This window comes from Thermobia domestica, chromosome 3, assembly GCF_964235325.1.
Source record: "Thermobia domestica chromosome 3, izTheDome1.hap1.1, whole genome shotgun sequence".
Classification (NCBI taxonomy): domain Eukaryota; kingdom Metazoa; phylum Arthropoda; class Insecta; order Zygentoma; family Lepismatidae; genus Thermobia; species Thermobia domestica.
This window is the reverse complement of record NC_137456.1, coordinates 198181827-198206854: the sequence shown is the minus strand read 5'-3', so window position 1 is coordinate 198206854 and position 25028 is coordinate 198181827. Positions and strand designations below refer to the sequence as shown.

The window sequence follows — 25028 nt, the reverse complement described above, 5'->3', positions numbered from 1 at the left end:
TAGCTTTCCAGTTAAAACTTTGAAAGCGTTCCTACTTTCTTCCATTCTGGGTACATGACCTCACCTGAGTCTCCTAGACTTGATTCTAACGATGTTTGGTAAATCGTATAAATTATGTAGTTCCTCCTTATGAAGTTTCCGCCATTCCTCATTCCCGTTCCTCTTGGGTCCAAATATTCGTCTCAGAATTTTATTCTCGAACAATTTCAGTCTGCGTTCTTCCCTCAGCGTAAGCGGCCATGTTTCACAACCATAAAGCATAACAGGCATGATTATCATTTTATATATTTTAAGCTTTAATTTCCTTGACAGAATTCGCGATTACAAAATATTTTGAACTGAATAATAACAAGAATTTCCTTAAGTAGAAGCTTTGCTTTGTTATAATTAAATATAAACTAATTATTTGCTTAGCAAAACTGTATATGTTCGTTAAAATTCAACACTTGTTACAGTTTCACCAACTAACTCTTTGGCTTGATCAGACACTATCTAACAAAGATCTTCCAAAGTCTGATCAAGCCAAAGAGTTAGTTGGCGAAACTGTAACAAGTGTTGAATTTTAACGAAAATATATAGCTTTGCTCAGCAAATAATTAGATTATAATTAAAAATTTCCTGATTTTAGTCGACATTTAATTTCTTTATGGGTATGATTTTGGTCTGCTAATACTGATCCAAGATATTTGAAAGTATCCACTGTGTCGAAAGTATTAATTATTATTTTAACGCATTTATTATTTGCCGTAACTTCCTTGTGAACTTCCTTGTATTTAGATTTCTCTGCATTTACTCATGTCTCCGCAAGCGTTTAATACGGCCTCTGCATTTCTTTCGATCGTTCTATCAGATTTACATCATCAGCATACACCATAACCTGGTGAATACCATTCAACTCTAGGCCCTGGTTCCTATCTTTGATTTTTCTTATAGCGTACTCCGGAAAAAAGCTGAATAATAACGGCGATAACGTATATCCTTGTTTCAAACCAATCTCGACGTGAAAGCTCGCAGTTTTCTACTCGGACTTTACTCTGGGATTAATTTAAACACTCAATAAATCTAACTTTTTCGGTATTCCAAATTCTGTAAGAATGTTGTACAATGTTTCCCTCCTTACCGAGTTGTAAGCCTTTCTAAAATTAATAAACAGTTGATGCCCAATTCTTTTCGAGTATTTGTCGAATGGTAAATATCAGGTCGATTTCGACTAAATTCACACTGATAATCTCCAATAATTTCATCTGCGTATGGGGTCAATCTCATTAATAGAATGTTAAGAGAAATGCCTCGATAATTATTACAATCAAATTTGTCGTCTTTCTTGTGAATTGGAACAGTGATTGATTCTTCCACTCTTTTTAAACGTATTCCATAGTTTTTCTTTTTTTATAAAAAAAGTTTCGTAACTATATGTTGAATTTTCTTGTTAAAAATTCAGAAACCTTCAGCATTGGGTAAACCGTGATGGTGGTTATATATTCTACAGCCTACAGCCTAAAATCTTTTTGAAATTCATGTTTATTTTCGAGGTTTCATATTATTATCTGCATCAACCACTATTTAAATGAGTTTTTTGTTGTAGAGAAGCGAAACAAACTCTGCTTTATCATTTAAAAGCAAAAGTTTCAAAAAAGCCCAAAATTTCCCAAGCAAAAAAGCGAAGCAGAAAAAACCGAGTTTTTTTTCAAAAAGCCGTTTTTTTCCGAGCCCTTGCATCTCTAATAGTAGTAAAGAAAAGAAAAATACTTTTTAATACTTGTATATATGCACTTTAAATAACATATTTTTTTTTACTTCTGTAACTGTCCCCCAGATGGGAGGACAATATTAAGATGGATCTAGCAGAAATAGGAATACAGAGTAGGAACTGGATTGAATTGGATACGGACAGAAGTCAATGGAGAGCTTTTGTGCCCACAGAGAAAGAGAGAGAGAGAATACATTTAAGTTAAGCACAACTGCACAACAAACATGAGTGAGTGGTTACCTTTCGCGCTTCTATCGTGAAGTCCGGGATTCAACCCCGCATTCGACCATTTTGACAAAAGTTTTTCTTAATTCCATCTGTGAATGTAGAGATAGTGCGTGTACTGTGAGTCCTGGCCGACTTACTTTCTAATCGTTTTTAAATCTTTGTTGTTATTAATTACCAGCAGTGATGGGTTTGCGAAGAGGATTAGAGTGGGGATGTCTTTCAGATTGAAGCCTCTACCCCGAAATTAGGGAGTTTCTAAAACAAACTAAATATTAGTTTTGCCTTTACTCATAAACTTCAAACTGTCCTCAAATAAAAAATAGGAATTTTTAGAAAAACTAAGCATTAATAAGAAAAGCTCCTCCCAAAATACTTTTCTAAATCCGCCACTGATTATCAGTATAGAATGGTCTTCAAGATTGTGTCTGGAAGATTATAGCTCAATATACAAACGAAACGAAATATTTGTTATGCCTGTACTCATAAACTTAAGCTCCTCTTCAATAAAAGTTAGGAATTTTTAGAAAAGACAAACATTAGTCAGAAAAATCCCTCCCAAATACTTTTCTAAATCCGATACTGATTATTTCTATCAAATTGTATTCAAGGTTGTGTCCGGAAGATTATTGTTAAATCATTGCACAGCTACAGTATAACGGAAATGTGGAAGTACGCTCTGACAGATATATTGAAAAACGCACGCTCTGATGGATATATTGAAGACCATAAGTTTAATTATGTGATAGAAGCTAGAGTACTAAGCTCTAAGAAGTGAAACACGGATGACTAGAAAGAAATGACCTAGAGAAGAAAAAATGTCGATAATTCAGAAGTTAAAATAAAGTTAAATAGCTTCTAAAATTGCTCTCAAATACTACGAACTTTATGTTTACTTTAATTAATAAACCCTGTGCTCCATCCATCATGATGGTGAATTGCAGAGCGAAATATGGCATTCAGGTCATGGAATCTTATTTAACTTTAGAGTATACCATAAGAAAGCTATTTAAACAGAAAAATCACGAAAATGAAAAAAGCCAAAATTTCCAAAATTCTCGTTTTTTTTTTCAAAAAAGCCGGCTTTTTATGTGCAAAAAAACCATCGATTCAAAAAAGCCGGCTTTTTTTTGCATCTCTAACTACTATTGATAATAATATTTTTTCTTGAAATCTTTGGTCGTTGCGCAACGCTGCAACACTAACATTAGCCGCCACTGCTTGTGTCTGTAAAGGGAAATGTACAGACGTTGTGAGGAATGACAAGGAGATTCACGTTCATATGGGAATGATGCGCTATGTAGAGAGCGCAGGGTCAGCTAGGTATTATTATTATTATTATTATTATTATTATTATTATTATTATTATATTGCATTTTAACATTCAACATGATTCCAAACAATTTACATCACTTTAGAACGTGACGTCATGATGTGATATCAAATTCAAGTACCTAGGTACACTCATGTCCAAAATGATTGTCGCATATCTATAACTGTCTTGTAAAAATATAATTTGATAATGATTTTGCAGGGTACTTTTAGTACTGATACTATGTTTATAATCGGGAAATGTATATTTGTGGTAAATTTCATAGGAAACGAATTTTAAATACAAAAATTAGAATGAGTAAAATAAAATGTTGCTAAATGGACATGAAAATTTTATTTTCGTTTTATTGTTCTCATTTACTGCTCTTTTGACATGAAATTTGACACATACATGTCTTTGCCGATTATACACACTAACATTATAAGAAATACCGGGCGAATTCGTTATCAAATTATATTCTACAACAACATATTTATAGACGTGTGACAATAATTTTGGACATGAGTGTACACTCAAAAAGCCTTACCTTAGGTGTTAAGTTACAAGCCTCTGTGTTTGCCAGCTAATAAGGGCTGTGATCTTAATTTCCCCCCTCCTCTTTCTTACATATCAACTCAGTTGAAATGCTACGGAAATGAACTTTGATTATAATACATACTTTCTTTCCACTCTCCTTCATGCAACATGATACATCAGTTCCACCTACATTTCTTTGAAACTTTTAAAGATAGTCATTTAGTTGTTACAGCGAACTACGCGCGCGTGTGTGTCCATGTGTTTCTACACGTTTAAGTGTTAAGTTGTATTTCCTATCACTTCCCTTTGTTACGAACGATATTCGTCGTAGAGTTAGTTTAACGTCACGTTCAGCAGCGAGGTTATATTAAACGTGGATCTACAGCTTAATGTGGTATCCAAACCACATGAGCTTCCATCGAGGTCTCCCATATCATAGGTGCGTGCTATCTATTTGTCGTCAGGTAAAGGCATTATATTATTATTATATTTATTGGATTTTAATAGACCATCACGTTCAACAACGAGACTATATAAAATGTGCACCGATCCGAATCACATGAGCTCTCGCCGGGAATCCAATCCTATTCTCTCACATCATAGACGCGTACACTATCTGTTCGCCATCGGATAAAGGTATTATTATTGTTACTATTTTCATTCACTTCTGTTTATCGTTACGTTCAATACCTAGGCAACATCATATTTGCACCTATAGCTTAACGTGTGATCCGAACCACGTGAGCTCTACCAAGAATCCAACCCACATTATACACACACAATATACGTATGGGACACATTATACATTATTATGTGGACGATCTACATATTTCCCACATTATACTCATGTACGCTATTTATACTAATTACGCCAAGTCTAGAATACTACTAGAAACCTGTAATAAATCTTGCAACTGCTTACATCGTCTGTATTATACGAACTCAAATATTACTACATAACATGCCTGAAGCAAAAAGTAGAATAACCAAAGTGCTAGATGGATATAAAGAGATAAAATGTAAAAATTATAATCTTCAAAGTTGGACATGTGGGACAAATCAAAACAACTTTGTCTTTTCCAGTCAGTCCTGCACAAGCCGTGGCGTATTTCGCTGCACCATGCTTGGTATCGATTTAGTAGCCATGGAATCACAAATACTGAAATTACACTTGAAAAACAAAGTGTTCATAGACGAACATGAAATAAGGCACACATTGCTGTAAACAATCGGCAATGTTCTGACACAGGAAGGTCCCACAAATTGTTGCTATAATCTGATTGCAACATAGCACATCTGATAGAGCATCATGAGAAAAGAAAGTGAGCAAAATTTAAGGTGCTATGAACCAGAAGGATAGGAGCTACGGGGCTTATATATCATGGAATTATGTAAGTTTAAAGTAAATATCTTCAAAACCGTTGAAGTAATCAAAACAAAAGTTGCACAATATAATGAGAACAAAATGCCCTATCGATCACCGCAAACGGTGTTGTCATAGGTGAAGCAGTGTTGCCACTTCAGCATAAATATATTTTATTTGAAATAGCACCATATGCAAGTATCCAGAGATTTAAAATGTACTATTATCACTAAAAATAACAGAAGTGTAGTGGTACAGTGTTGCCAACTATTTCAGCTACGTGTGCTGAAAATGTACAATGGAGAAGTCTGATATATGGTAACAAAGAGTAATAAAGAATTGCATTAGAAAAAAGTTACATATCTGCATTACTTCCGTAGCCCCGGTGAATAAGCAGACAACTCGCAAAAATAAAATGATACACGCGAGGAAAGAAGCATGGGTTCTCTAATTCTGTAAATTGATTCTCCAGATTATCTAATCAATATTTGGAAGAATACTTTCTTGGTTTATGTCTTTCGTGTTAAATGACATATTCTTTTACTTCCTCTCCTACATATCATGTGATTGTGTTTGTATATTGTAATATTACCGTATTCACATTGGAAATATAATTATTTTATTACTACCTCATTTCGTTTTTGGTCGGCCCGGATAGCCGTGTGGTCTAGAAGGCTAGCCTACCTATATATTAGGGATCGCGGGTTCCGATCCCGCGGACATGTTTTGTTGTATTTCTCACCTTTCTAGATTTCATTGTTATCTTTCTCTTCCATAGTGGTTCAGATCCCACTTTACACTATAGTTCCCGTCCTATATAGCTTCGGAGCTGACACAGGACGTAAAAATGGCATCACTCAATTTCGTTTTTCAAATGCATCAATATTTTGTGACATTGCTGACATTTTGCTATGTTATACTATCGGTGTTATGCATTTCCACTAAATTCATAATAAGTATGAGACCTAGATCTCTACAGATCTCGACATTTCGACTTATTTTAGGAAGTTCTAAAGTCTGCTTTAACATCATTTTCGAATTCAACTACCTCAAATTAATAGTTTAGTTCGTCTTCGAATAATTAATTAGCCTTGTTTCTGTAACACATTGTTTGTTGCAGAAAATATTTACGACGGAATCCTGACCATGACAAACCAATAGTGCCTCCCAAATCATTTCATGCTGGTTTGCAGGACATATTAGTATAGATGTTGTCCTATCTCAATAAGAGGGTGTGTTAATATATTCTCTTCAATTATATCCCCACCTAAAAGTATCAAAATGGTCTCGCCAAATATTTTAACACTAATCTCGAGGTATAATATGGTCCTATATCTTAAGATATGTGTCCCATATAGAACGACAGCATGTATTATTCGGCATGCATGTATTATTCTTTACCTGCACCATTTAGATATTTTAATCAAAGGTGTTATAAACTAGCCAACTATTTAATTATTTTATATAGGTTAGAAGAAGAAGTTATATATATTTTTAAGAAGTTATTATTATATAAATGTTTTGTATCTTAGAATGTTGATTCTGTAACGATAGCAACGATATAACATATGGTAGTAAGATGGCTGTAAGCAGCCTAGATTTAACTATACAATAAATACATACGAATAAGCAACATTTGCAGTTTTTGTGCTAATTTAATACGTGTGCAACTCACTTATTTGAACTAGGGCTCAACGATTACGTTGTATAATGGTGCCTTCACACCGGGAGTAGCTAAAAACTGGTAAGAAGTTTAGTAAACCAAGTTTAGCAGAGAACACAAGTGAGTGCTACAAAATTGTTTTATGCATTGTGTACTGTTTGAAAGTATAGTTAAACTACATACATCATTGAGTCGATTAATAATTATACCATCTTGAGGAGTGGAAAGTTAATATATAGAAACACTAAGTTGGATTTATCAGATAGTGAGGTTAACGATATTAGGACTATTCAAAGTGAAGCAGGTGCATCTGAGAATTTGGCAGATGTACTCAAACAAATATCTCGTCAAATGAACGACCTGCAACGAAAAATAGATGGGTCTCAACAACAGTTGGGTGACAAAATGGATGCTTTGCAGCATAAAACTGAAGACCAAATGAACAAGTCTCAACAGCATTTGGATGACAAAATGGATGCTTTGCAGCATAAAATTGAAGACCAAATGAACAAGTCTCAACAGCAGTTGGATGACAAAATGGATGCTTTGCAGCATAAAATTGAAGACCAAATAAACGAGTCTCAACAGCAGTTGGATGACAAAATGAATGCTTTGCAGCATAAAATTGAAGACCAATTTGATGACAAAATGAACCGACTCCAACACAAACTATTTAAATAGAAGATAATATATATCACAAGCTGGAACAGTTACAGCAGAGAAACGACCATAAATGGGAACAGCTACATCAGCAGCAGAACCAAATGAATGTACAAATTAATGCCAGATTCGAGAAATGCGAACAGAAAATGGAACAGGTAGCTGAAACCTATACTGGAGTACAAAATGCCGTCGAAGTTATAGAATCGGTTGTAAACGAACATTCTAATAGGATTAAAGGACTTCAAGAGGAGTTCCATACTTTCAAGGAAAACTATATGTTTGCTAAGGAGATGGAGCGCGATGATGGACCTAGGAATATCAATCGACCTCCTGGTAATGGGACAGAACCAACACCTCATTCCCAAGTAATTTTTGAAGATAGCGGATCATCGGTTGATAGTGAAGCGAGCACCGAATCAGGAAGAAGAACGAAGCATCCTACACGGAGTAGTAAGAACTCTCACGGTAACTGTAAGTGTTCTAAATCTTATGAAGAGAGCACCGAATCAGGAAGAAGAGCGGAGCATCCTACACGGAGGAGTAAGAACTCTCACGGTAACTGTAAGTGTTCTAAATCTTATAGTACTGATACGCCTTTGCGATTCAGTGAAATAAAATCCTTAACAAAATTCAGTGGTGTACCTGAGGATATCCCGGCTAGGGTATTTATTGAAAAGTTCGAGGATGAGTGCGAATTAATGGGAATTAAAGAGTCGAAATTCATGAAACTTCTTCCTCATGTTTTATTGCCCCCATGTTTGACTTGGTACAAAGCAATCCGAGATAACATTAATGGGTATTCTGATTTTAAAGAGGCGCTATTGGCAAACTATGAAAACGACTTCATGTTAGCAAATAGGGACGCATTGCTAAGAACGAAATCATTTGACCCTAAGATACATAAAAATGTTACTGAATTTGTAGTGGCCACATATAATGAATTAAAAGCACTCAACCCAAACCAACCAGAATCACGTATAATAGCTTCTGTCCGTATTTTATTACCATTTAGATTACAACAAATGTTGATGACCGCTCAATGTGTCAATTTTAATCATTTAATCATTTTAGTTCAGAGCTACGAAAGTCAATTTCTAGCACAAAGAAATAGCAGAAATCCAGAAAAAAGTCAGGTTACCTCTAGACGTAATAATATTAATTATGCGCACATTCGAAATTTAAATATTCAAAATAAAGATAGTGTTAATTCTCAAGGAAATAGTGTCCATTATTTTGGTACTAGAACAAATAATCAAAATAGTACCGGCAATTCAACTCAACCTAATTATAGATATGGTAACGGTAACAGAAGTTACCGGAATTATAATAGGAATCCTAGTAGAAATCGCAATACGAATCAGCGTAATTGGTCACAAAATAGATTCCTAGATGGACAAGTTTGCAGTAACAGAAACTCAAATTCAGTATCTTTAAGTAATCGATCGGAACATACTCAAGAGTGCGGAATACAATGTACTTTATTAGATTGTACTTAGAATATTGTTAATGTTTATGTTGTTCTTTTATGTTAATTTAATATTTGTGTGTTAACCAATATTTAATTTCAATCCGTTGTGATTCAATGTTAAATCACATTATCTTATAATTTAATTAACATCAATTGTGTTGATTTTTCCTATCATAATTTCATCTTATTTTTCTTCTTCTGAATTCTATATTATCTATGTTGTATTTTACCTATGTAATGAATATATGTGACACCTAATTATCAAATGCAGGAAATATATTTTGTAACATCCTTATTTATAATGAGTTTAAATATTCAAAGAGCCTCGACCATGTTACTTTAAAAAAAAAAAACTATACTTGGACCAAAAACAAACTTTTAATTGTTCATAATTTTTGGAATAGACCCTCCTCTACGATGTTATAAAGAATTTGAAGTATAATTAATTATAAAAGAATATTATTGATATAAAGAATAAATAAAAAGGAATATAAAGATATGTATTTATATGTATTGTGAATTTTGTATATACGAGGGCTATCCAATAATTAATGTATACTTTGTAAAGTTGTCATACGGTCCAGAATTCTTTCTAGAAGTGCTAAATCACTTCAAGAAGTCCTGTCGGGAGCCATAAAGATAGAACGACAGCATGTATTATTCGGCATGCATGTATTATTCTTTACCTGCACCATTTAGATATTTTAATCAAAGGTGTTATAAACTAGCCAACTATTTAATTATTTTATATAGGTTAGAAGAAGAAGTTATATATATTTTTAAGAAGTTATTATTATATAAATGTTTTGTATCTTAGAATGTTGATTCTGTAACGATAGCAACGATATAACATATGGTAGTAAGATGGCTGTAAGCAGCCTAGATTTAACTATACAATAAATACATACGAATAAGCAACATTTGCAGTTTTTGTGCTAATTTAATACGTGTGCAACTCACTTATTTGAACTAGGGCTCAACGATTACGTTGTACATATGTTAAATAACCAAATTATTTGAACGAGTTATAACTTCCGATATATATATATATATATATATATATATATATATATATATATATATATATATATATATATATATATATATATATATATATATATATAATGTCAACCTCGCAAAGACGTCAAAATTATGTATGGCTCCTGAGGACTAATATATCTAACTCATATGACTATATAGTGTAATCAAAACTTTACTTCCAGGTTAACAATCTTCCGAATTCAAATATTTGTTTGTTTAGCCATCCAAGGAAATGAAATGAATATTCAAATTTGCAGAGATATATACCAAATTTGTATTTTTTCAATTTCCAAAATTCAAGAATTGGTCCTATGTACTATTTCAGATAATTGAGGGATTGGAATTAAGTGGCTCTGTCAAGGTAAAAGGGTGAGCCAATGTAGGCATTAGTCCCAAAATGTGTTTTGGCAATTAGCTATTCTTAGTCCGGGATTATATACCGGTAAATTTTTTGTTGACTCAGTCTAAGTGGGAGACATACTACAGATAGTCTAAATTATTGGTTCATTCAATGTGAAATCTTGTTTATATACACTACCGGTATGCGATCAAAAGTATCCGGACACCCCCCAAAACATACGTTTTTCACATTGGGTGCATTGTGCTGCCACCTACTGCCAGGTACTCATTATCAGCGACCTCAGTAGTCATTAGACATCGTGAGAAAGCAGAATGGGGCGTTCCGTGGAACTCACGAACTTCGAACGTGGTTAGGTGATTGGGTGTCATTTGTGTCAGAAGTCTGTATGCGAGATTTCCACACTTCTAAACATTCCTAGATCCACTGCGTCTGATGTAATAGTGAAGTGGAAACGTGAAAAGACACGTACAGCACAAAAGCGTACAGGCCGACCTCGTCTGTTAACTGACAGAGACCGCCGACAGTTGAAGAGGGTCGTAAAGTGCAATAAGCAGACATCTATCTAGACCATCACACAGGAATTCCAAACTGCATCAGGATCCACTCCAAGTACTATGATAGTTAGGCGTGAGGTTAGAAAACTTGGATTTCATGGTCGAGCGGCTGCTCATAAGCCACACATCACGCAGGTAAAAGCCAAACGACGCCTCGGTTTCTGTAAGGAGCGTAAACATTGGACGATTGAACAGTGGAAAACGTGTGGAGTGACGAATCACGGTACACAATGTGGCGATTCAGTGGCAGGGTGTGGGTATGGCGAATGCCCGTTGAACGTCATCTGTCAGCGTGTGTAATGCCAACAGTAAAATTCGAAGGTGGTGGTGTTATGGTGTGATCTTGTTTTTCTTGGAGGGGCTTGCAGCCCTTGTTGTTTTGCGTGGCACTCTCACAGCGCAGGCCTACATTGATGTTTTAAGCACCTTCTTGCTTCCCACTGTTGAAGAGCAATTCGGGAATGGCGATTGGATCTTTCAACACGATCGAGCACCTGTTCATACTGCACGGCTTGTGGTTACACGACCATAACATCCCTGTAATGGACTGGCCTGCACAGAGTCCTGACGTGAATCCTATAGAACACCTTTGGGATGTTTTGGAACGCTGACTTGTACCAGGTCTCACCGACCCACAGCGATACCTCTCCTCAGTTCAGCATTCCGTGAAGAATGGGCTGCCATTCCCCAAGAAACTATCCAGCACCTGATTGAAAGTATGTCTGCGAGAGTGGAAACTGCAATCAAGGCTAAGGGTGAGCCAACACCATATTGAATTCCAGCAGTACCGATGAGTGCGCCACGAACTTGTAAGTCATTTTCAGCCAAGTGTCCGGATACTTTTGATCACATAGTGTATAGCTATACGAGAGAAATTCGAAAGAATTCTATATACGAGAACTAAACATGAGAAAGATTATTAAGCCAATCAAAAGTTTTCTAAACTCGATGAAATTTAATTACATGTTTTTACTAGATTTATTTGTTTATCGCTTGTTTAAAGGTTTAAGATTCCATATACGTTGGTATTATAATATGGCATATACAAGTCGATTTTCAAGCTTGTTCTTAGTAGAAGAGATTTTTTTTTTTTTTAAGTGGAAGAACTTCTCTGTATTGTAAATAGGAGCACTAGCCATAGTGTCACTACTGGCATGTTAACGCTGGTTTGCTGAATTACAGACATCGAAGTTTTTATTCTATTCACTATCCCGTAATAGTATTTGGATTCATATGCATTCTTATGGCGAAATTCTAGGTTAGCTAACAAACACAACGTATACAGGGTATTTTAAAACAACACCGACAACGTTTGGGAGGTGATTCCTGACATCAAGATACGACAAAATGTATAACCCAACCTAGGTGCACAAATGTTTCCTTTCGGAGTTTTAGGCTGCCGAAAGCATGAAGAAATGAACTCTAAGGGTCCATAGGTCCAAAACTGTGGGACCTACCGTAGTCGGATCAGGATTTCACTTAGGAACTAATATGTTCTCTATCCAAAAATACATGTTTCAGAATCCTAAAGTATTCACACAACAATTTTTATAGAGGGGGTTTGGCTACGGACATATTATTTGAAATACTCACCAATTACCTCTATAAAAATTGTAGCAGAAGTACCATAGGATTCTGAAACTTAGATATTTGAACAAGGCACATATTAGTTCCTAAGTGGTTTTGACTCGACTACGGTAGGTCCCATAGTTTTGGAGCTATGGACCTTTAAAATGCATTTTTTTTTACATGTTTTCGGAAGCCTATAACTCCGAAAGGAAGCATTTATGCACCCAGGTTGGTCTATACTTTTTGTTTTAACTTGGTGTCAGTAATCATCTCCCAAACGTTGTCGGTGTTGTTTTGAAACACCCTGTATATCGATACAAGACTGATATACTGAGTGATAAAGTCCCGTTACCCTCAATGTATGTTGATGAATTGCTGTTTCTTATTGTTGCATGGCTGTTCAGTCTACTTAGACCATGGAGAAACGGATCGTAATGAGCTCGTGGGCACACAAACGACCCTGTACAGAAAAATCAATGAAAGATATTCAGCATGATTTTACTGTAAGGTTTCAGGAACCTTCCCCTCCAAAACCAACAATTTTATGATGGAAACAAAGCTTTTTGCGACTGATTGCAGAAAATATCAGCTTCGCTCAGGACGACCATCAACACGACTGGAAACGTGTGAAGGCTGCACTGTCTGTCGAACTTTCGCCAAAAAAGTGCATTCGTAAGCGGTCACAGGAAATGGGTGTTTCATACTCGACATTACAAAAAATTCGTTTGTAAACAAATTGAGTGAAAGTGACATGCAAAAACATCAGCAGGCTTGTGGGCAAATGGTCAATGTCTTTACAATTCTTACTTCAAGGACAAAAGGTTTTCCTAGAACGAGTGTGAATATATCACAGTGCAAAAGCCAGAAACGTTTATCTCTGGAGTAAAGAAATCACACATTTTTATGAAGAACTTGAACACAATCCACTACATGTCATGATCTGGGCTGCAATGTCTGCAACCCATTTGGAAGGCTATATTTCTTTGACGGTTCTGTGAATCACATTGGGTATCTCACCATGTTATATGATTGATCTATTCCATATTCGCAAGATCGGAGACTGCTCGATTGTGTATGGTTCCAGCAGAATGAAGCACCAGCCCGTTATGCTATTGCCGTTAGTAATATCTCAATGAATAAATGTATAAATGATGGATTGATTGGTCGTGCATAAATGGATTGCGAGAAATGATAAATGGATTGGACGTGGTTCGCTGTCCATTTGCCTGTACTTTTGGAGTGGCGACCTCGAAGTCCTAATCTGTCATCTTACGACTATGCATGATGGAGGTTCATAAAACAAAAGGTGCTGACATACGTTACGAGACAGCTGACGAATTTAAGGATGTTGTTTGACGTGTATTTACTGCCATCACGTCAGGAATGTTGAGGAAACTTTCACATCGTACATGGAGAAGAACCATAGTATGTTACGTAAACAGTAGTGTACGCAGAGACACTCTGGAATAAATAGTACAGAATAGTTACGCTACCTCAAAGTTGTCCTCTGTCATGATCCTATATTATTAATGCAATGCGACCATTTGCGAATATATGGACACACGATAGAGGGTAACGGGACATTGTGATCCCTCTGTACATAAAAATAAACTTTTGACTTTCTATCAAGATATTGAGAAACGTAAATTACAACTAAATACCGTGTTAATAAACCAAAGTTACTGGGATTTGAGTTGTAATAGGCAAATTATAGTAGTGCCAAGGTATATTTATCTTGTATTAGCATAGCTTAATATGCATTTCTTCGATTTGAAACAAGAAAATATGCAAAATCATTATATATTATTGAGAAGTTGTTGCAAGGAACATTATTTGTTTCTTTCTTTCTTAAAAAAAAATATATCACTGCAGTAAAGATTAGTTTATATATCCTTGTACTATAGCATGTAAGAAGTTCAAAATAAATAAATATGACAAGTTAAAAGAACAATCTAGAGCGTAGGTTATCGATCCACTTTTCGGTGCGCATTCTCTTGTTACTGTTCATTCGAACATACAAGGAACAGGCTCCTGGAGTCTGAAGCAAATTGGCAACTTTCCTCTCCACTGCGACATAAAAAAAAAAAAAAAAAAAAAAAAAAAACTTTCCTTTCCCCACATTCTGTCCCAGAAATACCCATGTCTGATTTGAAGGCCTTAACCACGATATACAGTTCTTCCGCAATGCAACACAACGAAAGTTATTACAATGTATAAATATTCCGAACTCTTGCTTCAGAAACACGCAGCTCACGCAAACTGATTACGTTGAGGGAAAAGAAAACGAAAGCACAACAACCTTCCAGAAAGAAACGTTTAACATTCCTAATTAAATGAACATCATCTATTATGGCACTAATCGAGAAATTATATACAGTATATTAATTCAACTCTTTCATCACCAACAAGGATATTCATAAGGGGAGAAAATAGAGATTCTATTTGTGTCAGAATCGTTTGATTTAAGACTACTTAAATATTTCACAGAAGCTCATCGGAAATCTTGAAAAGATTATAACAATATTACTAGGATAGAGTTAAAAATACACTATCATCATGCAATAATTGTGTTGGCCATTTTCATTGCTAAACGTTTCATAGGAAATCCAACTTCCGTATTTTTTTTTAAAAAAAATTTATATTATTAAGGCACTATTTAAAAACTGACTTTGGATAACGAATACCTTAACCTTCTTCCATGACATTAGTAAACACTCTTAAACATTTTCAGATCTTAATTGAAGACCACAGGGGAAAAAGGAGGTAAGTCAAGATATGGTCGAAAATGAGTTAACAGCAGAATAATGTAGCCTGAAAGGTGTAGTTTGCATGCACTAAATCTCACGGTAAAAAGGAAATTAGTCACTAAGAAATTTAATGCTAAAGACTTCGCCTACAGGGGAAGAAGTAGGTAAGTCAGTGGAAAAAAGCTCAATTGTGTAAAATCATAAACAACTGACTTACCTCCCTTTTCCCCTGTAGTCTTCAATTACATGTCACTTTCTTGATAGTAACACAAGTTAACCAATGGGACCTTCAGGATACATACCATCTTTCCAATTACTGTACACTTACAAGTAGAAGTTCCATTTCTACTTCCAAACAATATTGAACAGACTGGTAAAGTTGATCTGAGCGGGACGCATTATATTTATAATCTTCAAATATGCTCTGAATAATTAGTCAGGTTTCTGGTTCAGCTAGTCACTATCGTATTTCAGATCTCTCCAAAACTGGTACTTCATGGCTGAACGTCTGAATGACCTTTCTATTTTTCTTCACATCAGCATTGCAACTTATGGTCTTCGGATATATATTTTTTTTAAACCATACTCTTTTGCAGAATAAGAAGAAATCACTATTACGTTTGGTGGTATCCTACTCCAAGATTATAGGAAGTAATGCTAAGTACTTGCCGTATAGACGCGTCATTTGCCAGATCGTGAGTTTCTCTCTGATAAGCTTTATGTATAAAGATGCATAAACAAGATTCCACTACAGTGCATTAAATTTAATACTGGCCATAAAGTATGCCGGGTTAACGACACTAAATTTGTTTATATATACACACTTCGCGATATAGAAACTGTTGCAAAAAGTTTAAGTCAAACTTACTAACAAACTCTTGCCCCGTGTGCCTATGCATTCAGAAACACAGTCTCGATCTTTTTCCTCCTCCTGGTATTCAATCAGGGCCGTGCTGGGATACTAATGAGGGCGGTGGACAAGTCTACTAAAAGGGCGCCCATACAAACGGGAATATATATATATATATATATATATATATATATATATATATATATATATATATATATATATATATATATACAGGGGCAGATCCAGGATATGATCAAGGGAGGGGCTAAACCATATTTTGCCGTTTTATCCAGTGTAAAGCAGAATTGAAGCCCGTTTTATCCAGTGTATACCTGAGCGTCAAGGGGGGGTTATAGCCCCTATAGCCCCCCTTGGATCCGCCACTATATATATATATATATATATATATATATATAGAGAGAGAGAGAGAGAGAGAGAGACTTTGCAAGAAAGTAAAAAATGAAATGAAATCTGTAAGTTTTACGTCCCACGGTTATGCCGGTTAGGCTAAAGGAGACGGTGATAATGAGAGATGAGTGAAATGGTGGAATGAAGAAAGTAGGAGGAAACGGGAGTACCCCGAGAAAACCCACGAGCACGGTGTTTGTCCACCACAAAGTTCACTTGGCGGGGGCTGGGATCGAACCCGGGACCCCAAGCACCAGAGGTGAACGCTCTACCACTGAGCCACCGTGCCCCCCTTTGCAAGAAAGTGTGGGTGCCATTTTACCGTATATCAAAATCATCACCAACTTTGTTTTAGTATTAACGTAAATAGCTCGAATCGAAATCCTCTTTACTAGAGAAAAACTTTTAGTCCCTGTAATAAATTTTCTGTCAAATAAAAAGAAGCTAAATGTATCAATAACTTAATATAGCTCTATGGCCTATGGACGCAGGAGGTTCAGTGCCACGTTTACAAAAGCTCTACATTGATTTCTGTCCTCAGCCAACTAGACCCATGTTTTTACTTTATATTTCAATCTCTGCGAGAACCATTTTAATATTGTCCTCCCATCTGCGCCTCAGTCATCCTAATGGTCGTTTTCCTATTTGGATTTCGAATTAGAACTTTGAAAGTTTTTCTAATTTCTTCCATTCTGGCTACATAATCTGCCCATTTGAGCCTCCTAGACTTGATGACCATAACAATGTTTGGTAAACGCCATAAAATTATGCAGTTCCTCCTTATGAAGTTTTCGCCTTTCCCCATTCCCGTTCCTCTTGGAGTTCGAATATTGGTTTAAGAATCTTGTTTTCAAATACTTTCAGTCTACGATTTTCCCTCAGAGTCAGTGACCATGTTTCGCAACCATACAGAAAAACAGGCATGATTATCGTTTTATATTTTGAGCTACAAATTCCTCAACAGAATTAGCGATAACAAAAGATTTTTAACAATAATAACACGACATCCCTGCTTCTAGTTGACATTAAATTTTTTTGTGATTATGGTTTTGGTCTGTTAATAATGATCCTAGATATTTGAATGTATCCACTTTGTCGAAAGAAAATATTATTTGGTATTTTAACGCATCCATAAAATGCAGTATTATGATCCCGACAAACTTCCATTTATTTAGTTTTCTCTGCATTTACTTTTAAGTCTACATCCCTGCAAGCGTTAATTAAGATTTCTGCATTCCTTTCTATTGTTATATCATTCCCTATTAAATTTACATCATCAGCATACGCCATAACCTGGCAAATAAAATTCAGCTCTACCACCTGATTGCCGTCTTTGATTTTCATTATAGTGTTCTCCTGAACAAAGTTCTCCAGAATAATGGCGACAACGCATCTCTTTGTTTCAGGCCTTTCTCAACGTGAAAGCTCGCGAACAAGAATTTCTCTCTCTCCTCGAACCTTTCTTTGGGATTCATTTAAACATATCTTAATTAATCTACCTTTTTCGGTGTCGCAAATTCTGTAACCATGTTGTACAATGTTTCCCTCCTACCAGAGTCTAAAGTCAATAATTGATGTGCCAGGATATTGTATTCTCAATTCTTTTCAAGTATTAGTCGAATGGTAAATATCTGGTCGATAGTTGATCGATTTTATCTACATCCGCTCTGATAATCTTCAATAATTTCATATACGTATGGAGTCAATTATGCTAATAGAATGTTTAAGAGAATTTATTGGATGTTGACAGAAGAGAAATGCCTCAATAAGTATTAAATCTGTTTTGTTGCTTTTCTTCTGAACTGGAACAATAATTGATTCTTTTCACTCTTGTGGTAATTCCTCCTTGTTCCAGATAAGGAGAATGAGTTTGTGTATCTTGCTCTACATTTTTCCCCTCCAGCTAAAATTAAGTCAACCAGAATTTCGTCTGCACCCGGAGATGTGTGTTTCTTTAATTTTTTTGAATAGCGGTTTCTATTAATGTCTGGTTAGGTTCTGGAATATACGGTTATGCTGTATGCATTTCACTTTCTCCACGCGCATTAGTTTTTGGCTATGTGTTAAGCAAATCGTCAAAGAAATCTTTCCATCTATTTAAGATGCTGTCCTGATCAGTGAGAACTGTTCCGTAGCTTTCTTCAATATATAACCACGAGGTTGATAGCCTTTCTTAAGTTCGTTGATACATTTATACATGTCCCGAATGTTTTTATTTCCACTATTATCTTCAACTTAATTAACTTTAACTTTCAAACGTCGCGTTTCTTTGTTCTAAAAGTTTTGGAAGTTTTCTGCCAGATGACTATGAAATTTTATATAGTTATTTCGTTCGGATTTTGTAGCCAACGCTGTTTCTTCTGTTTGCTCTTCTCTGCTACTTTAGTGCATTCCTGGTTGAACCATGTTTGTTCCTACGTATTTCTGCGTGCCCTAATATTTATTTTGCTGAAATTTTAATGTTATCTCTAATTTCAACCAAGTATCCTGAACACTAGTGCACTCCGAACCTTCTAAAACCGAGAATCTATTCGATACTTCAATCTGGTTCCCCTCACCTGACTCTCCTCTATTTTTTAAAAAATTAAACCGCTCCGTTTTTAGTTATTGAATATTTCCTTTATTCAACGATAGTCTCTCTTTTACTATCACAATCAACTCCTCTGAACGACCGAACATCAGTTGTGTTAGACTGTTTTCTTCTGTCTATTAAAACATGATAGTTTGATTATGTGTTTTTCCATCTGATGAAGTCCAAGTATATTTATGAATGTGGCGATGTTGGAATTTTGTAATCTTCACGATAAGGTTTCTGGATGTTGCACAGTTCACGAGTCTAAAGCCGTTGCCACAACCTTCCTTATGCAAACATTTATTCCCTATAATCGGTTTGAAAATACCCTCTCATCCTACCTTCGCATTGAAACCGCCAAACAGAATTTTCATATGGTAATGCAGGAGATAATCAAATACCCGTTCTATTCTTTCGTAAAAGCTGTATTATTCAATGATTAATGTTCAAGGGGCGTCGTTTGGGCAGGACAGAATGGTGTAATTTCCCCTCCCTTGAATATGATAAACATATATTGCTTGATAATGTATAGTAAAACATTAATATAAAAAGTGAAATTCTTAAGTAGGCGGAGTATCCACCCCTGAACAAAATATAAAATCGCGCTGCTCTTAGAAACAAACCTATGGAGTTATGATAGCATATTACTAGAGTGCTTATAATCCCAAGCTGTGTGCGTTCATAGTGGACGACATTGGGAGAGAGGGAGAGAATGAAATATGGAGACAGAGGGGCATGATGTACGTATGAAAGTTTAGAATTGGAGGAAAAATGATCGAAAAGCATCCATACAATGACAAAATTTGTGATTTTGTAAAACAGAAGGAAAGCTTCCGAGCTGAGAGGATCGCATCAGGCAGTTGTCGAATTAAGGTGGAGAACTCTTTTTAGAGCATCACATCATTGCGAAGGGAGAGAAAGATCTTAGGATCTGGGGACTTAAGAATTTAAAGTATCTTCAGTTTCTGATACGGGTTACGAACCGTGAACCTCTTAGCTATTAAAACCATAACTTTACCCGGGTGCTTGTATTTCTTGTCTGAAATTATTTCCACAAATTTTCACACCTTACCAAGTGCTGAAGCTCGATATTCTGCTGTTAAATAGTATTTACTGACTGCTCCAAGATTTAACCAACTGAATCCTTTTGTCCCACCTGCTGTCTGTGTATATTTATTTACTGTATCCTCTAAAGTCTGATCAACCGGAATTCGTGCAAATGAATTCTTTGATTTAAGCTGGAGAAAATTCTACAAATATGTAGAACTCAAAAATGGAAAGATTTGTATTTTCCAATTGGGATAGTTCAGCCAATTAAATTGATAAGTACTTGGCATAGTTCATTTTATCTAAGGCAAAACCCATGGGATCATTTCTTGTAAACACGAAATGTATTGTAACCAATTACCCTCCCTGTGAGTTGGAATCAAGCCCAAGAGTAACTCCAATAAATCTATGTATAACATCCAAAAAGACGAGTGCTCCATTCTCGTTTCAAATGATTCATATAGCTTTCGGAAAGAATAAAAATTTCTCTGATTTCGTCGTCTTTGTACAACGTTTCAAAATTGTTTTGAGATATATCTTCAGCAAATGAACAAAACAACTAATTTAATTCTGTAACTGTAAAAGGAAGCTGAATATTCTCGACTTCGACATGATGCAAGAGCTCATTCCAAATTATTCTCATTAAGGCTTCGTAGACGCATACAGCACACGGTTGTATTGTTTCCGTCTAAAACTTGACAAATGAAATCAATTGCAATTCTTTCTGATTCTACTGCTAAGTCTAAGTCCAGCATTACCAATAACTTCCCAATATTAGAAAGTAGGTTACAAACTATGTGAAAGGGTCCCTCATTATGAAGATACATTGATATGTATCTATTTAATTTCTATTGCTTTTGAAAAATGGCCTGATCTACAACAACAATATTTTCCAAATTTAGCTTTGAGTTTATTTGGTTGCACTCAGTCAATATTTCATAAACTGTTGACTTATCAGTTGCTGGGTGATTTATAGAAGGAAAATAAACTATTGTATTTGATTAGCGTTGTTCCTGACTACTATATTAAATCCTGTCTACGAGCTAACTGTCTAATTTCCAGAATTGCAATGCCGACTTAGAACTCAAAGTAAATTTTTCCGTTTAGATTCCGAAAACAAGCTAAAGTAATCAGGAATTGGCGGTGCTGTAATGTTAGGAGGCTTAATCTTTTTACCTGCAATATAGTCTGGTAAAGGTGAAGTACCATGTATCTTTTTTCTTATCATTATTAAATACAGGTCTAAGATGTAAATACGAGTCTCATACTGTTTGAATTACTATGCCATTAACTCGGTGAGTTTATGGAAATATTCCGCCTCACTATTCATTGTTTACATTGAATTTCAGTGCTGTGGCGCGCACCTTAGAACATTCAAATCTTGATATTTCCGGCTGTGTTATATACATCACATATACATCAAACGAAAGCTAATTAATGTCTCTTTTCTTTTGCCCAGATTATTTTTCATGAAATATTTTGTTGTCACAATTAAATAAAACAATTTTTATGAAATATTTTGTTGTCACAATAGATTAAATAAAATTCAAAGCGCTTCGAAATTTATTTTTTTTTTTTGTTATTTTCCTCATATATCGTCCACGATACGGCACAATGATGACAACATTGCTTATTGCAAATATAATGAACTATCGTTTACAAAAAAAGAGCGTTAAAATTCGATAATTAGGAGCCGAGATATTGCCAGTTTTATAAATCGACTTGGGCGCCATCTTTGATTCGACGCCACCTTGAAAAGCTAACGTTCCGAGACGGGCATCATAGTTTTTCGTGGTCCTCAGGTACTAATACAATTGTGGTTTGAATGAAATCTGGTACCCCCAAATTATTCTTACCTTACCTATACTAGCCCATAGACTAGTTACTTTGTTCTCAAAAAGCTGCCGCACCCTATATGCATTGGAAAAGGTTTTTGGAAATATCAGGAAAACTACAAATCGGATTGTAAAGAAGTTGTAATGATTTTTTTTTTTTTTGCCTCGAAGGAGGTCATCAATGGCACCACACTCGACCCTCCTGCACCCCTCCCGGACGCAGGAAAAGGTCAACTTTGAAATCTTAAATAGAAACCCAGTAGTAATGGCCTGACTTGGCCTAACTCTCGATTATCCAATTTTGGGTCTCCATGGACCATAACGAATGAATCAGGGATGCTTTGGCACCGGCATTGCGTCACCTATTGAAATTTTGCTTATGCTTATTCAGGAGCCATGCACGATGGTACGAATGAATCAGAGGTACCTTGGCCAGGCTATGACGTCATTGAATTGGGAGTATTGATCAGAGGTCATGATGATTCTTTAAAATTACTAAAAATATGGTCTTGATTCATTACGTTATGAAATAATACAGGTTTACGAATGCTTTCGTTCCCTTTTATGGCATAAAATTTAAAGATTGTTATATCTTTGATGAGATGGACTAACACGGGTGCAAATGAAATCTTTAGTTTTACGTCCCACGATTATGCCGGTTAGGCTAAAGGCCCATACAGCAGAAGTGAACGCTCTACCACTGAGCCACCGCACCTCTACTGCTATGAATGAATTAGAGGTATTTGGTTCGAGCTAATATGTTCGTTTGACGTCACTGAACTGTGATTTTTAGCTTGGAGCTTATGATGGCTTGTTTCGTTTCCTTTTATGGGTATAAAATTACCAAAACAAGGTTTGATTTCTTTCTTGATGACCTATTACATTATGAATTAGTAGACCCCAGTAATAGTATAAATTAGTATTAATATGAAACTCGAAAACTTGGAGTTCCTTTGTGGCTAACCGGTTAGCGTATGCGCCTTTAACGTGGGAGACCAGGGTTCGATTCCCGGCAGGAGCTCATGAGGTTCGGATTGTTATCCCTTTGATGAGATGGACTAACACTGGTGCAAATGAAATCTTTATTTACGTCCCACGATTAGGCTAAAGGAGACGGTGACGATGAGAAAGGAATGAAAGTGTGGGAGGAAACTGGAGCATGGCCCTAATGTTGCTTACCACAAAATTACTTTGAACCAGGGACCCCATACAGCAGAGGTGAACGCTCTACCACTGAGCCACCACCTTCCTTACTGGTGCGAATGAAGTAGAGGTATTTGGTTTGAGCTAATGTGTTTGTTGGACGTCGGGCAGACCCTATTTCATTTTGGGACCCCCCACATGGACCATAGCGAATGAATTAGAGATGTTTTGGCCCGGGATTGCATTACCTATTGAAAGTTTTGCTTATGTTTACTCAGGGGGGCAGGGATCACTCAGGACACATAAGATCACATTGATTTACATCAGGAGTTGGGGGGGAAGGGAGGGGAGTATCGCACCTCGTACTCTTTGATGAGTATAAAAATATCAATTTCGGAAGTTTTTTTTTTTTTAACTTATCCTATTATCTTTCACGAGACATTTTCGTTATATAATAGAGTACAATGGTTTACTTTTTGGGAGTTATCGTTCCCTTTGGAGCCTTATTACGTTATATGGAGGCGTATTTAAATATTCCCTTAAATTTGATAAGTACTTTGTGATCCATTTTGTTCCGCTTCAGGGGTGAACATGGATACCTTGCAATCGTCCCGAGTTCAATTCTTGGTGCCAGTTTAGGAAATGTTGAATTTAATGTCCCCGCCGATGATGAGAAATGATGAAATGAGAAAACATCATAAACTTACTTGCTTGCGGATTGAAGCAGAGATCTCACACATCAGAAATAAGAGCTGAGTAACCATGGCCCATTGAGAAGTTCAGTTTGTTGATTACTATGTCATGGTCCCGAGTTCGATTTTTTTGTGTTAGTTTAAGAAATGTTGAGTTTAACGTCCCCTTGAAACGATGATGAAAAAATGATAGGAGGAAACTGAACTTACTTCGTTGTGGATTGAAGCAGGAACCTCACTCGTTAGAGACAAGCGCTGAGCCGCCGTACTCCATTCAGTGCGAACAGTTTCGCGTATGAAAAGAAGACGAGCAGATTTAAACAGATTATGTTACATTACACATTTCAGTGCGAGCAGTTTACACTAGGTTTATGTTTCATATAGAAAGATAGAAGATCTGTGTTGTCATCTTTTTACTTCGTGTGCGACTTTGACCTTGAAGAAAACCTTGCTGACTCAGTGCAAAGCATTGACGTATACACATAATCTTATTGTTTAGTTGGCTGTATTTAGAGATGAATCAGACATGTAAGGTTGCTGGTTCGAATCTAGTTGTGTTCGCTGTAACTCAGTGTCTGAGCGATACTTACCGACATTTTCCAGTGTTGCCAACACTATCAGAATGAATCGATTCATTTAGTCGGAGCAGTTTCGTGACGAAAACTGATTTTTGTTTTGCACACAAAAATTTTTCTGAAACAGAATTTTGTTTGTACATAAATTTTTTTCTGAAACAGAATTTTGTTTGTACATAATTTTTTTTTCTGAAACAGTTTTTTGTTTTGTACACACAAAAAATTTTCTGAAACAGAATTTTGTTTTCGTACACAATTTTTTTTTTCTGAAAACATTTTTTTTTCGTACACACAAATTTTCTGAATCATTTTTTTTCGTACATAAAAATTTTTTTCTGAAACAGAATTTTATTTTGTACACAATTTTTTTTATTTCGTACATGACAAAAAAGTTCTGAAACAAAAATTTAGTTTGATTTTTTTTCCGTTAAACATTGATTTATTTTACCGGTAAACTGATTGAGAAAAAAGAAATTGAAATCGCAGTACATGAAAAAGAATTTGATTTTAGGATGTGAAATAAAACACAGAATCATGTTTCTGTACATTTATTTTAGCATGTGAAATAGAATACAGAATTTCTTTTTCTTCAAAGGAAGACGTGTGCGTGACGGGTACAAATTCTGTAAAGAGAAAATAAAACATATGAATAT

At 35.7% G+C, this 25028-nt stretch overlaps 2 protein-coding genes across 2 annotated transcripts in view; one reads left to right on the top strand and one right to left on the bottom strand.

Moving 5' to 3' along the window:
• Window positions 1-25028, bottom strand: part of Grd (gamma-aminobutyric acid type A receptor subunit Grd) — a 1945208-nt gene that overhangs the window by 1857229 nt on the left and 62951 nt on the right. The gene's annotated exons all lie outside the window — the stretch shown is intronic.
• Window positions 7615-25028, top strand: part of LOC145682075 (uncharacterized) — a 67501-nt gene continuing 50087 nt past the window's right edge. Inside the window, exon 1 of the mRNA XM_081753672.1 lies at window positions 7615-8360. Within this exon, the coding sequence (XP_081609798.1) occupies window positions 7615-8360 (746 nt within the window). The remainder of the gene's footprint in view (window positions 8361-25028) is intronic.